The sequence below is a fragment of the Leptodactylus fuscus genome, chromosome 1, assembly GCF_031893055.1.
Source record: "Leptodactylus fuscus isolate aLepFus1 chromosome 1, aLepFus1.hap2, whole genome shotgun sequence".
Lineage (NCBI taxonomy): Eukaryota > Metazoa > Chordata > Amphibia > Anura > Leptodactylidae > Leptodactylus > Leptodactylus fuscus.
Window position 1 is genome coordinate 133803544 of NC_134265.1, and position 12567 is coordinate 133816110.

General features: G+C 44.5%; 1 protein-coding gene across 1 annotated transcript in view; it reads left to right on the forward strand.

Moving 5' to 3' along the window:
• CIROP (ciliated left-right organizer metallopeptidase) overlaps positions 1 to 12567 on the forward strand; it is a 37773-nt gene that overhangs the window by 19593 nt on the left and 5613 nt on the right. The window contains exons 7-11 of the mRNA XM_075276841.1: positions 3344 to 3480; positions 10318 to 10492; positions 10613 to 10685; positions 11521 to 11617; positions 11696 to 11782. Coding sequence (XP_075132942.1) covers positions 3344 to 3480; positions 10318 to 10492; positions 10613 to 10685; positions 11521 to 11617; positions 11696 to 11782 — 569 coding nt within the window. The remainder of the gene's footprint in view (positions 1 to 3343; positions 3481 to 10317; positions 10493 to 10612; positions 10686 to 11520; positions 11618 to 11695; positions 11783 to 12567) is intronic.

Below are 12567 nucleotides of genomic sequence, written 5' to 3' on the forward strand. Positions count from 1 at the left end.
GAATCCTTTCCCACATGTTTCCTGTGTGCTGCTAGTGTTGTTAGTCAGCGCACACCCTTGTCAGTCCCTGTCAGTAGCAGCTTCACTTGTTCGTTAGGGGTGACCCCCTTTAGTCTCCAGTCCCTAGAGGTCTTATAGGGCATTCCTTCTCCCACTTCCCTCTAGGCCTACGGAATCAGTGAGAGAGGAGCTGTCGGGGTCAGGCTTAGCCTGAGTACAGCCGACCCACACCCGTGAGGCAGGGACCGGGATAGCTAGTGGGAGTAGTGCAGGGCGAGATTCCCTACTGCTATCCCTTAGCCCCGTTGCAGCTACCTGGACTGACATAACACCGTTCTCTCCCCCTTCATTTGCCCCAGTGTCATGCCGTTCTCGCCCCTTCATCTGCCCCAGTGTCATGCTGTTCCCCCCCTCCATCCACCCCAGTGTCATGCTATTCTCCCCCCTTCATCTGCCTCAGTGTCATGCCGTTCTCCCCCCCTTCATTTGCCCCAGTGTCATGCCGTTCTCCCCCCCTTCATCTGCCCCAGTGTCATGCCGTTCTCTCCCCCTTCATCTGCCCCAGTGTCATGCCGTTCTCCCCCCCTTCATCTGCCCCAGTGTCATGCTGTTCTCCCCCTCCATCTGCCCCAGTGTCATGCCATTCTCCCCCCCTTCATCTGCCCCAGTGTCATGCTGTTCTCCCCCTCCATCTGCCCCAGTGTCATGTCGTTCTCCCCCCTTCATCTGCCCCAGTGTCATGCTGTTCTCCCCCCCTCCATCTGCCCCAGTGTCATGCTGTTCTCCCCCCCTCCATCTGCCCGTGTCATGCCGTTCTCCCCCCTCCATCTGCCCCAGTGTCATGCTGTTCTCCCTCCTCCATCTGCCCCAGTGTCATGCTGTTCTCCCCCCTCCATCTGCCCCAGTGTCATGCTGTTCTCCCCCCTTCATCTGCCCCAGTGTCATGCTGTTCTCCCCCCTCCATCTGCCCCAGTGTCATGCTGTTCTCCCCCCCTCCATCTGCCCCAGTGTCATGCCGTTCTCCCCCCTCCATCTGCCCCAGTGTCATGCTGTTCTCCCTCCTCCATCTGCCCCAGTGTCATGCTGTTCTCTCCCCCCTCCATCTGCCCCAGTGTCATGCTGTTCTCCCCCTGTTTCATGCTGTTCTCCCCCCCTCCATCTGCCCCAGTGTCATGCCATTCTCCCCCCCTCCATCTGCCCCAGTGTCATGCCGTTCTCCCCCCTCCATCTGCCCCAGTGTCATGCCGTTCTTCCCCCACCATCTGCCCCAGTGTCATGCTGTTCTCCCCCCTCCATCTGCCCCAGTGTCATGCTGTTCTCCCCCCCTCCATCTGCCCCAGTGTCTTGCTGTTCTCCCCCTCCATCTGCCCCAGTGTCATGCTGTTCTCCCCCCCTCCATCTGCCCCAGTGTCATTCTGTTCTCCCCCCCTCCATCTGCCCCAGTGTCATGCTGTTCCCCCCTCCCCTTCATTTGCCCCCCAGTTTCTTTGGGCCCCCTCCATCTTTGTCCCCAGTTTCATGCCGTTCTCTCCCCACCCCCTTCATCTTCCCCAGTGTCATGCCGTTCCCCCTCTCCCCTTCATTTGCCCCCCAGTTTCATGGGCCCCCTTCATTATGATCCACCTTAATATTTAATACAAAACAAACACTTACACTCACCTTCTATCACTCACCTTCCATCGTTCCCCCGACGCTCCTCTCTCTCACTCCAGTGCAGTCACATACGCGATGCAGGAGCTGTGACCTCAGCTCCTGCTTAGCTCCGGCCCGGCTTGCGTGTGTAAGCGTGATGTGATGACGTCATCGCGCCTACACACGCAAGCCGGGCCGGAGCTTTAAAGCAGGAGCTGATCTCACAGCTCCTGCTTTAATCGCGTATGTATCCCAGCTCATCGGCGGACGGACGCCGATGAGCTGAAATCGTGACAGGCAAGTGCCGGGGGGCCCCCAGAGGCTCTGTGGGCCCCGGCACTTGCCCGACTATGCCGAGGCTGACCGGGACCATTTTGTTAGGGCCGGGCCGCGGGGCCCCGGGCGGTTGCCCGGCTCGCCCGGCCCTGGATCCGCCCCTGCATTAAGGGGTCTATTCCTGGTACTTTTGGCATTTTAAATTTTTTGTGATTTTTTTTTTCTAATTTACATGTTATTTTCTATAACAAAATCCTAAAATTGTCTAATCTTCACAGTGTTCCCTGGCCTCATAATTGGTTGACACTTCCTGTTCTGTAGAGATCATTTCTCATTACAAAGGTTCATAATAAATGTTTAACAGGCAGAACAAATTGGGGGGAAAGCTGGACAAGAGGGAGACACAGTAGTGGAGAGACTAATCTCGGGTCAGCATCTGATGGGAGTTAAATCACAGAGTCGAAGTTGCCTTGTATGGGCAATAAAGAGTGATTCACGTAAGAAAATCTGTTGGTGGTACATCCATCCTGTCCCCAACCTCCATCAAACCAAATAGAAAGAGCCTTGGTGACAGTGACACCAGAACCTCCAGTAGCACGTTGGCTCAGTGGTCAGCACTGGAGTCCTAGGTTCAAATCTGACCAAAGAGAACACCTGCATGGAGTTTGTATGTTCTCGCCATGTTTGTTTGGGTTTCCTCCGGGTACTCTGGTTTCCTCCTATACTCCAAAGACATACCGATAGGGAATATAGATTGTGAGTCCTATATGGACAGCAATTGACAGTCTGTAAAGCGCTGTGGAATATGATGGCGCTATATAAATAAATTATAGAGAACTAAGAACTTTTACAACCTCTCTCCAGAGGGTGTCCTCCTCACACTCCTCCTGAGATAGCAAGTTAATACTGAGTATCTATTTGCCATGGGGTCTGTTGCTATGAAATCTGGAGAATAATGAGATATAGATTTTGGAGACACCAGACAGGGGAGTCCAGTAGGTGAACGGGACCATAAGTAGGCCGCTCCCCACCTCCAGCAACAACATATTTTATTTAATTGTTTAGATGCCTTCATCAGGTCATTTAATGGTTAGATCACATAACCTGACAAGGACATCTACATGACTATATGCAAATAAACTCGGATGAAAAAATATATTCAGAATTGAATATTTGTCTATGGTTGGTTTGCACCCTTTTCTTCACATTTGGGAATCCTTCTGTATCCACTGTTTTGTCATCCTTGATTGAACAAAGAGTAATGTGTATGTCCAGTTGGAGATCCAAGCATGTGCCCGAGGTACCAGTTTATTAATAGTAAGGCTCTGATCAGAGGACAGAACATTTCTTTTTGAATCAGATTGCTGTGAGATAAAAGCTAGGTATGTTTTTCTATAATTCAGTGGAAATAACCATTTCTTATTTGTGTCCACAGCACAAAAATGTTCTTCCCGATCCCGTGTGACAAATACAGATGAAAACGGACAGCTGCGCATTTACACTCCAAATGTAATGCAAAGAATGGGGGAACACTTAGGAGTGGGGAGTGTTGGTGCCCCTCTTGAGAACCAGGTAACTATGTTCTCCAGTAGGTTTAGTCTAATATTTTAGGTTATGACCATACACATGGATTTTGAATGCAGTTTTGGACAAAATGTCATGATGATTTCCCTGACAGACAGTGGAAGTGTTTGGGCTAGTTCACACAGGGACATGGAGGAGGATCTTGACAGTGGAATCCACGTCATAATCTTCCTCCATACAATGTTAGTCTATGTAGACTGCTAGCAGAGAAAAAGAAGTGACATGATCTTTCTTCAGGCGTTTTCCGCCTGAAGAGAGCAATAGAAGTGAATGGAAAGCGTTTTTTACCGTGCAGTTTTTTGCAGCCCGTTCTCTTTAAGGATGGAAAGACCGCCTGGAAGCGGTTTTTACAAAAAAACGCTCCACAAAAAGCGTGCCATGGTCAAAAAACGCTTCGTAATTAGGAAGCGTTTTTTTCTGGTGCCAAAATAAGCCACACGTTATTTACGTGTGAACTAAGCCTCTGGCAGATTTGGGGTAAATGTACCAATGTTGTCTAAGATTTACACCGTCTAAAATCTAAAATCACTGGGGATGAAAGAAAAATTTGGTGCATCCTTAAAGGGGTATTCCCATGATGCTTGTTCACTAACCTGCAGGCTATTGTGCTCTCTTCACTTCTTGCTTCTCTCAGCACATAGGTGGGCAGGGTTTCACTTGGTTGTAAATGAATTACCACAGTGTGAAGCTGATGTAGCAGAGCTGGATTTGAGTCAGTTTGCATTACATACAGAGGTAATGGACTCCCTATTTCAGCCCTTATCAGCCAAATTCAATTAAACCGACTGATAAGAGCTCAGAAATCCAGAAGCTCTCACCTCCTCTATCTGTGTCATTTAAGTAGCGGAGCTTCTCAAACAGCTCAGAGCTGCTCCCTCCCCCCCTGTGAGCAGGCAGCTACATCACTTGACAAATGAGCAGATAATCCCAAGGGCCATAGAAACGAGTGTAAACAATGAAGTGAATAAATTAAGCTAACGGCCAAACAAAGCAGTTTTGATAAAGCAATGCATTTAGGAAAAGTCTTAAATCCACATAAATTAGCAGTATAGATAGGATCCTTGTGATGGGACAACCCCTTTAAACTATCCAGTCTAAGTACTAAGACTGTACTAAGTACTTAGTTACCACAAGAATGTGGGCATCGGGGCCACACAGTGGCTCAGTGGTTAGCACTGCAGCCTTGCAGCGCTGGGTCCTGGTGTTCAAATCCCGCCAAGGGCAAAAAACTATCTGCAAGGAGTTTGTATGTTCTCCCCGTGTTTGCATGGATTTCCATCCCATATTCCAAAAAAGACATACTGATAGGGAAAAATGTACATTGTGAGCCCTATGTGGGGCTCACAATCTACAAAAAAAAAAAAAAGAATGTGGGCATCATAGTCACATCTTAATAGGAGTCTATCAGGTCCAAAATGCCTCCCAAACTATTAATAGCACCATGTAGGGGCCTTTAATAGCAGGAGAACGTATCATTGTGGCCATAAGCCAATGAAGCAATGCAGATATAATATTTTAATGTTTCTGCATCTACATCCTGCCATGATGCAGGGAGAGGCTTCACAGTTAAAGGGACACATTTTCTAGAGGATTGCTAGAGCACTTGCTGCTGTCTGTAGGCACATCGGGTCCACTATTAGGGAACTTGCAGAATGATATGTATGTCAATAAAAAGGTAACTCAAGATTGTCCTGAATGAAATAGCAATCCCTACCCAGCAGTATTAGCATGCATCTTCATATTTCTTTTACAAGTTTATGTCAAAGCTTGGAACACTGCCCTTCACCTTGCCAAACAAGAATATTTCACTCCTCTCATTTCCTATCTCTCCAATAACTCCAATGACTCTTTCCTATAGTTCACTCTCTTCACGCTTAGGGTGAGTTCACACTACGTAAACGGCAGCTTATTCTGAACATAAAACACGTTCAGAATCAGCGGCGTATAAAGCAGTTCCATTCATTTCTATGGGAGCCGGCATACGAGCGCTCCCCATAGAAATGAATGGGCTGCTTTTTTCACTATGAGCAGTCCCATTGAAGTGAATGGGATGTGCTGGCGTGTACGGCTAGCTCTACTCGTGCCGAGCCATACATGCCAGCACTTCCCATTCACTTCAATGGGACTGCTCATAGTGAAAAAAGCAGCCCATTCATTTCAAGGAAGCACTCGTATGCTGGCTCACATAGAAATGAATGGAACTGCTTTATACGCCACTTATTCTGAACGTGTTTTACGTTCAGAATAAGCTGCCGTTTACGTAGTGTGAACTCACCCTTAAGGTGTAGTCACCTGCCACAGACTCTCTGCACAACACCAGGCCACTTTTTTAAAGACAAAATTGAAAACGTTTGTCAGAAAATCTCCAAGCAGCATTGATCCCCTTCACTCTAAGGATCCATTCATGGAGTAAACCAGTGCTTATTTTTGCATAATACACGTGTAAAGAATATACGTGTAAAAATAAGACTCTCATTGACTTCAATGACTTTTTTTATATGTGTAAAAAATTAGTCGCATGTTTTGGCGCGTTTTTTGACGCGTTTTTTACACATGTAAAATATGTCATTGAAGACAATGGTAGTCTTATTTTTACACGTGTATTCTTTACACGTTCATTATGCAAAAATGAGCATGCATTTACTCCGTGTGAATGGATCCCAAGATTCCTCTTTCATAACTCTCATCCTTTGACCCGATAACAGAAGTAATCTCGCAGCTACTTCTGTCTTCTTGATCTACTAAAACCTAATGCTCACTTCTCCTTTTTCCTCTGCTTTTCTCTGCTGTCTCTGGTTCCGGTGGATTCAGTGAGCTGCAGACACAATGCAAGTGAAGTCATCATATCATGTCTAAAGCTCTCAGAATAGGGACAGGGACAGAAAGGTGAAGCAGGGATCAGACAACTATTCATTCATACTATTCCCCATTCCTGGTTTCAACTCATCTGGACCCTCCCCGGAATCCAAGACTGTAATGTCGAATCTGGGTGTTTGGGAGGAATGCTGTTATAAAGGGGTTTTGAAAGCCCCCTGTATTAGAAACCCCCATAAAATCACCCCATTTTCAAAACTATTCCCCTTAAATAAGCAAAAACAGCATATACATAGTACTACAATATCGCATATGTGCAATGTGAAACAGAAAGAGCGCTAATTGGCTTTTGAAGGACAGATTTTGCTGGAATAGCTTTCAGGTACCATGTCCCATTTGCAGAGCCCCTGAGCTGCCAAAACAACGGAACCCCCCCAATAGTGAACCTATTTTGTAAACTAGACCCCTCAAGGAATGTATCAAGGGGTATAGTGGGTACTTTGACGTTACAGGTCTTTCACACAATTTCGCCATAAAAATGGAAAATTACATCTTAAAGCTTATCTATAATATGTTGCTTTAACCCAAATAGTTTTCTTTTAATTTTTTGCAAGGGGTAAAGGAAAAATGCACCCCACAATTAGTTAAGCAATTTCTCCCAACTACAGAAATGCCCCACACGTGGATATATATTTCTGATTTGGGATATAGCAGGGAAGGAGAACCGTTGAACTTTTCAGAGGGCAGATTCTGCTGGGATTGGTTTCCAGCCACATGTCACATTGGCAGAGCCCATGAGGTACCAGTGTAATGGAAAGCCCCAATAAATAACTCATTTTTCAAAAAAAAAAAAACATGTTGCATTAGACCCACAGTTCTCATATTCACAAAGGTTTAAATGAGAAAAAAACACCCCACAGTTTGTTACACAGTTTTTTCTGAACACGGCAATACCCCATATGTGGTCATAATCTGCTGTATGGGTACATGGTGTAGCTTAGAACATAAAAATTACTATTTGACTTTTAGAAGGCAAATTTTGCTGGAAAAGTTTTTGGGTGCCAAGTCTCAATTGCAGAGCCCCTAAAGTACCAGTACAATGGAAACCCCAAAACATGACCCCCTCAAGGAATTTATCAGGAGTCATAATGAGCAAAGATTTATTAAGATTGTTTGCAATAAAATGTTGCTTTAGCCACAAAATTTTCATTTTTACAAGGGGTTAAAGGATAAAATGTATCCCACAATTTGTTACGCAATTTCTCCTGACTACTGAAATACCCCACATGTGGAGGAAAACTGCCGTATTGGCACACGGCAGAGCACAGAACACAGGGAGCGCCATTAGGCTTTTGGAGGGCAGTATCATTTTCAGGTAGCATGACACATTTGCCCCTAAGGAGTTAATGCAGTGGAGAGTACCAAGAAGTGACTTCATTGTGGAAATTGCACTCCTCAAAGGGTATAGTGATCATTTTGACCCCAAAGATGCTTTTAAAAAAGGATATGCAGCAGATAATGCAAAAGGAAAATTAATATTTTCCCAGATAGGCCATTTCAGTGGCCAATAGGTCCTGCCCAAACACGGCACTGTAAAATGTCAGCTCTCCAGTTATTATTTTCTGTCTCCCGATTTTGGAAACACCCTATATGTGGCCGTAATCTTTTGCCTGCTAATGCTGAGTTCACACAGATTTGTGGTCCGAATTTTGACGCGGGAACCGCCGCGGCGTCCGTATCAAGACAATCCCTCCAGACTAGGCCCATTCATTTGGGCCTAATCCGGAGCGGAAAGCCGCGACAGGCGGATTTTGGTCCGGATTCTGACGCGGCTACCTGCTTCAAAATCTGACTCAAAAAACTACGTGTGAACCCGGCATAATATCACAAGGTTCAACAATTAAGAAGCACCATACTTATTTGAGGTCTAATTTGGTTATTTTTTTGTAATTTTTTCTATACTCAATTATTTATCACTTTTAAGAATGGCAGTAACGTTGATGGTGTGCCACAACTTTTCCTTGAAATTCTGTCAATTGCCACTCTGCCAACACAATATTGATATGGCATGTGCTCCCATGCAGGGATAACAGGCAGGATTAGTCTGGTTCTTTTCTTCCTTGTTTTCAGGGTCACAGAATCCTTTGCATGTCAAAAGATATTCTAGGTTTTTCAGCTGACAGTCAGGCCAAGCATGCTGATAGTGTGCCCCAAATTTTTCTTAAAATTCGGTAAATTGTCACCACATTCATAGATTCTGTTCCATTTCCGAGTATATTCTTGGTTTTTCAGCTGGTTGGCCAGGCATGCTGATAGTGTGTGACAAAATTGTCACTCATTGGTGCTGCATATTTGATGGATTTTTATGAAGTCACTTATTCATCATGCATTTTTTAATGCTGTACAACAAATTTTTTTTCTACAAATTCTATAGTTGGCAGTGCCGATTACCGCTGCCACTCTCTTGGCATAATGAAAATAAAATAAAGCAAATAACCCCACCACTGCTTCTTCCAATTACAAAGCAATGTTTTTGAGGGATTCTGCTCCCATAAAGGGATAATTTTTGGTAACCAATTATATACCTCATCTCATGACATCACCCCTGCACTACTACAGAACACTAGCGATTGTTTGTCTACTGCAGGGGTCCTCAAACTTTTTAAACAGTGGGCCGGAAGCAGAGCAGGTCGCACAGACATCGGGAACTGTGCCCTCCAAATTTATAGTGAAGTGTGCTCCATGGCCTGGCCCGAGCTCCCCAGGAGCTTCATTATAAATGCACGCCTGCCGGTGTTGTCGGCGGGGCCAGACAGAAGTGCTTGGAGGGCCGCATGTGGCCCTTGGGCCGCAGTTTGAGGACCCCTGGTCTACTGTCTCTACCTAAAGATTAGAGATGAGCGAGTAGTATTCGATCGAATACCTCCCCTGCATTGTTATTGGTGTCCTCGGTCAAATACCACACGGAAAACATTTGATTCCCTTCCCATCTTCCCTGGCGCTTTTTTTTACACCAATAACTATGCAGGGGAGGTATACTCGCTCATCTCTACTAAGGATCAATTTTTCAAAAACTGAACTTCTTGCATTCTGCCATCTACAAAACATACAACATATGGATGTTGCAGCAAAATCTGCACTAAAAATTATCTACTGTCTGGATTACCTATACTGCATCAACAATCATGTTGAAGTGAGTTAACATCTGGATGACGGTTGTTTATTATAGAATGCCTTTATAGGGTTTTTCTGAGACCTAGCACCCCCATCAATGAGCTGTTCAGGTGAGCGCCGTATCTGCTTCATTGATCACATGGCCTCTTGGCAGCTCAGTCCTGAGCTGCAATACCAAGTGTGGTTGCTATGGAGTGTACTGCCCCGTTCTTGGCAGTGAAGAGGCCACAATGGTTGCCAGAATGCTGCACACAAGCCCCCACAGAAGTGATATTGATAACACTAAGGATAGGTTATAAATATATAAAAGGGTTTTCCCAAAAAAACCAGAAAGTTTAGGGGAGGACAGAGGTGGGCTAAAATTAAAAAAAATGATACTCACCTACCCTAACATGTGACCAATGATACCAGTTTTTGTATTCATATGAACTGTCTCTGTACGCAAACGGCCATTGAGTAGATTTCTGTGCCAGACTCCAATCTATCTGCCAGATTAGACAAATTGTACTGCATCTTTAGGGTCCATTCACACAGGGTTTTTTGGCGCTGAATTTGACGCTGAATCTGCCTCAGAATCCACGTGGAAAAAAAGCCTCCTATTGACTAGCGGAAAAAAGAATCCATTGAAGTCAATGGGAGGCTTTTTTTCCACATGGATTTGAGCGCCAAAATCCTCGCCAAAAAACTCAGTGTGAATGGACCCTTATGGGTGAATCACAATAACCATGTGAAATAATATAAGATGATATGCCCTTTCAGAGATTTATTGAGACATTATTTATTAATGAATTGTACAATAAAAGAAAATGGCTTTCACCCTTTTGTGGACTGTTACAGGAAGGCTCGGCTTCGTCCCACTGGGAAGCAAGAATTATGCAAGGATCCATCCTAACAGCTTCGCTTAGTCCTCCACATCTCACATTCTTGGATCCAATCACTTTAGCTGCATTTCAAGATATGGGCTGGTATTTGGTGAATATGAGTGTCAACCATCAATTAGTATGGGGAAAAGGTGCGAACATTTCACATGTTACTTATCCCCAATAATCTTGATTTTTTTCTTATGTTATGGGTAAGAATACATAGTAGGAATGACTACAGCCAAACATTCTAACACATGGTTTCTTCTCAGGAGCTGGTGCTTCCTTTGGCCTACCTTCTACATGTCAAGAACGATTATCAGGTTTCTTCTGTAGAGTTGAAGGGTGAGTGCTAGCAAGCATGGCATAGACACATAGACTGTAAAACCTGTCCAACAGATCCCTGCTTTGAGATGACCACCCCCATCTAGATAAGATTCTTCTATGATGGATTTTCAATGCCCCTATTTTCTGAATACAGGGTATATCCTCTGTCAGGGTCTGGGGTTGCTAGGTGGGGTGGCATACACACAAAAGTCCAGTTTCTTTAGTCCAAAACAAAGGTAAAATTTATTTTCACTCAAAAATATAGTGCAGCAACAAAAGGAAGCGATACAAAAAATAAATACCTGCCTGGCTAGGCTCTAACTAAACATAGAATAGGTTACCTCACCTAGAATAACAGAAATCCAAAAGCCAGTAGAATCATTCAGGACGCAGCTCCAAAAATATGACCTCTCTGTCAGCTCTCCAGCCAAACTTTGCCAAAGTGTTGCTGCTGGAGTTGGCTTCTTAAGTATCCTTGACGAGGAGACTCTCTGCAGCTAAGTCGCTGCCGGATCATCCCCAAAGTGTGGACTGGAGGGGGGTGGAATGACAGCTCTCACTACCAACCTACCTGTTATTCCTAAAAATCCAGCCCAATACTGAGCATTTACCAAAATGCTCAGCAGATGAAAGTTGTCTGCTGAGAACAAACATTCCTTCTGGAGTTTTCTCATCTCACCCATCTTAGCAGTCTGGATGATATGTACACCCCCTTCATTACCTGACCAGCCATCGGCTTACACCTCTTTGAGAGAACCAACCCCCTAGAAGACCATTTCTCACTGCTGCCGTATATCGATTTTACCATAATGCAAACTGTATGTAGTTTTTCTAATAGCACCTCTTTCCACAGTGATATTGGCTGCCACCATCTCCATTTAGACAAGGGTAACTGCTCAACAGATGCATTTATGGATGGCTGCCATATTTATAAACCACTCCCACATGGGGTAAGTTGTAAACTGTGCATCTGTTTCTGAACACCAAATATTCCCTTCCACCCGTTCAAAACGTAACTTTGTTTGTAGGGGGAGTGTTGGCTAAAACAAGAAAGCCAAGGATCAGATGAAATATACCACCTCCAGAGTCGCTGCTTCTTCTCCAACCTTACAAAGGTGACAAATCTTTCATTGGATTCTTGTCTACATGCTTCATACTAGCACACTATGCGTCCAGCCTCACAGTAAATAGAGAAAATTACACATATTATAAAAGACATATAGCAAATCTCACCAAATGGAACACAATGGACATTTCTCACTATTCACAGGACAGGTGATAAATGACTGGTCACTGGAGGTGGTCCCTAACCCTCAATACTTAACATCAGACACCTACAGTTTCAGTGGAGGGATAGCCAAGCTCCCTTCAATGTCTATGGGTCTGATGGATACAGATGAGAACAGAGCTTAGTCAGCCCCAGGGGTATTAAGCATTGGTAGGCTCTCTGTTGATCCTTTCAGACAGTGACATGTGTGGAGAAACTGGAGGCATCGGAGTGTTGTTTTAGTGATCGCTGGGGGTCTCAACAGTGGGAATAGATACAGTCCTATGAAAAAGTTTGGGCACCCCTATTAATCTTAATCATTTTTAGTTCTAAATATTTTGGTATTTGCAACAGCCATTTCAGTTTGATATATCTAATAACTGATGGACACAGTAATATTTCAGGATTGAAATGAGGTTTATTGTACTAACAGAAAATGTGCAATATGCATTAAACCAAAATTTGACTGGTGCAAAAGTATGGGCACCTCAACAGAAAAGTGACATTAATATTTAGTAGATCCTCCTTTTGCAAAGATAACAGCCTCTAGTCGCTTCCTGTAGCTTTTAATCAGTTCCTGGATCCTGGATGAAGGTATTTTGCACAAACAATTCAAGTTCAGTTAAGGTTGAT